This window comes from Palaemon carinicauda, chromosome 3, assembly GCF_036898095.1.
Source record: "Palaemon carinicauda isolate YSFRI2023 chromosome 3, ASM3689809v2, whole genome shotgun sequence".
Classification (NCBI taxonomy): domain Eukaryota; kingdom Metazoa; phylum Arthropoda; class Malacostraca; order Decapoda; family Palaemonidae; genus Palaemon; species Palaemon carinicauda.
Genome location: NC_090727.1, coordinates 135,698,735 through 135,701,234, shown reverse-complemented (window position 1 = coordinate 135,701,234; position 2,500 = coordinate 135,698,735). Strand labels below are relative to the sequence as shown.

At 35.0% G+C, this 2,500-nt stretch overlaps 1 protein-coding gene across 1 annotated transcript in view; it reads right to left on the bottom strand.

Moving 5' to 3' along the window:
• The window catches only part of LOC137634284 (uncharacterized), a 129,487-nt gene that overhangs the window by 126,888 nt on the left and 99 nt on the right, over positions 1–2,500 (bottom strand). The window contains exon 1 of the mRNA XM_068366596.1: positions 2,219–2,500. This exon is cut by the window's right edge and continues 99 nt beyond it. Coding sequence (XP_068222697.1) covers positions 2,219–2,297 — 79 coding nt within the window. The 5' untranslated portion in view covers positions 2,298–2,500. The remainder of the gene's footprint in view (positions 1–2,218) is intronic.

The window sequence follows — 2,500 nt, the reverse complement described above, 5'->3', positions numbered from 1 at the left end:
TTATATTATTCATTTGCAAGTCATTTATTTTTGGTAATTTCAAAATTCAACCAACAAACAAAATTAAGAGAATCAAGTTTCAAATAATATAGGATAAAGTAAGTGGCTTTTACGAGCCGGGTTAGTTAATTTAACACCAACTCAAGTCACAAGACATATCACAAAAGCATTTAGTAGAAAACTTGCTTTAAACCAAAAAGTTCTTATTCAAAACTGATATTATAAAGCTAAAAAAAAAAAAAAACGATCCAAAAACACACTAGACCCACCTCTTCTGGAGGAAAAACACCTTTTATGCAAAGGCGTGTATATTACACATTTCCGTGACTCAGAGATGACAAGTGTTACGATGTGGGCGGATAGCACTTAAAGGGAGCCGCTTTTTACTTGGGAGAAAGGTAAGAAACATACGTGCTAGTCATTTACGCTATTTCGGCCACAAGGGCTGCGATTGTATGTAAGGCATTGGTCTACTTATCGACAGACAGACACACACACACACACACATATATATATATATATATATATATATATATATATATATATATATATATATATATATATATACATATATATGTGTGTGAATTTGAGAGAGAGAGAGAGAGAGAGAGAGAGAGAGAGAGAGAGAGAGAGAGAGAGAGAGAGAGACCACCACACACACTACTGTCGTGAGGCAAACAAGAAAAATACCAACCTACGTTAGAGAGAGAGAGAGAGAGAGAGAGAGAGAGAGAGAGAGAGAGAGAGAGAGAGAGAGAGAGAGAGACCACACACTATACTGTCGTGAGGCAAACAAGAAAAATACCAACCTACGTTAGAGAGAGAGAGAGAGAGACCCACACACACTATACTGTCGTGAGGCAAACAAGAAAAATACCAACCTACGTTAGAGAGAGAGAGAGAGAGAGAGAGAGAGAGAGAGAGAGAGAGAGAGAGAGAGAGAGAGAGACCCACACACACTATACTGTCGTGAGGCAAACAAGAAAAATACCAACCTACGTTTTCAAACCGTTAAAATCAATCAAATACTTCGCACCGGTGGAAAAACTCAATGTTTATTCAATAGAATCCTACCTCACAGTTCACTTTTCAACCAAAGATATACCTCAGCTACGTCAAGTGAAGTAACAGTGATGATGAAATTTCAAAATTTTGAATGAATGTTGATCGGTGTTCATAACTAAATAAAAACCTTGCGCAAATACACGAAGACACATTCACGCGATGTGCACTATAATGGGGTGATGTTCTAAACACAAAGACAATGCGATAACAGTTAAATCAACTCGTTAAATCACATAGGCCTACATGCTATGAATCCCCTAGTGTCGTGATTTCAGATTACCCTGAGGTCAAAGGCATGAGCAAACCGATAGCATGCAACAGTCATTTATTTCGTATACCGGTATTCACTAGTTTGTCTTTGGAATTTGTATGGTTACAGGCTTACAGTGTATAGGGCTAATATATGTAAGAAATAAAAAAAATATAAACTGAATACAAATATAATCAATGGTTCCAACCAGTTGCATTAAAGACCTGCCATGGTCTCGTTCTTTTTAAACTTTTAGTCAGGATATTAACCTTCTTTCTTCGAACTCAGAATTAGGTTAAAAAAATAAGGATACTTTAAGATTAAAACCGAAACAAATAAACCACAGCTAACTAAAGAATCTCAAAATAAATACCTCATCTGGTAGTCAAAAGATAACGCAATCTCAATGCACATGGTACTAGACCTAGTCAAATCACTATAGGCCTACATGACAAAGTCGATAACGGAACCGTTATGAAATTCCATTAAACAGAGAAATGTCTCCCATGTTATCATAAACTGACAAGTCCTTAAGCTAGACATCTCATAAATTGTCAAAAAAAAACCTCATAAATTCACTGGTATTTATGTTAAACATCTCATAAATTTTAAAGTACTTAAACTAAACATCTCATAAATTGAAAAGTACTTAAACTATACATCTCATAAATTGAAAAGTACTTAAACTAAACATCTCATAAATTGAAAAGTACTTAAACTAAACATATAAATTTCTAAGAATTGAGCTAAACAACTCCCAAATCAACGAGTATTGATTCTAAACTTCTAATAAATTCACAAGAACTAATGCTAAACATATAATTTACAAGTACTTAATTTAACCCTCTCGTGGGCATAACAATATGCAGCAAGCTTTAGTGAAATTCAGTTAAGTACACCTACCTTGACCCGAAATTCTTATGCATTGGTACAGGAGCAAGAAAAGTACCCAAGATGACCTATGGATGTCGGATACAGTCATCTTATTCTATTTCAAGAAACAACCACACTTAAGTGTCGTTCTTGTCTGTAGGTTTTGGGGTAACTACGGTTGCACACGTCATTCCCAGAAGTACTTCAGAAAGTTTAATACTAAAACTACTGAATGCAATCAGTAATATAGCTTCTCCCTTCAAGATTATTATAAAATACGTTTTTCAATGGTTACACAGTTTATCACAGTCA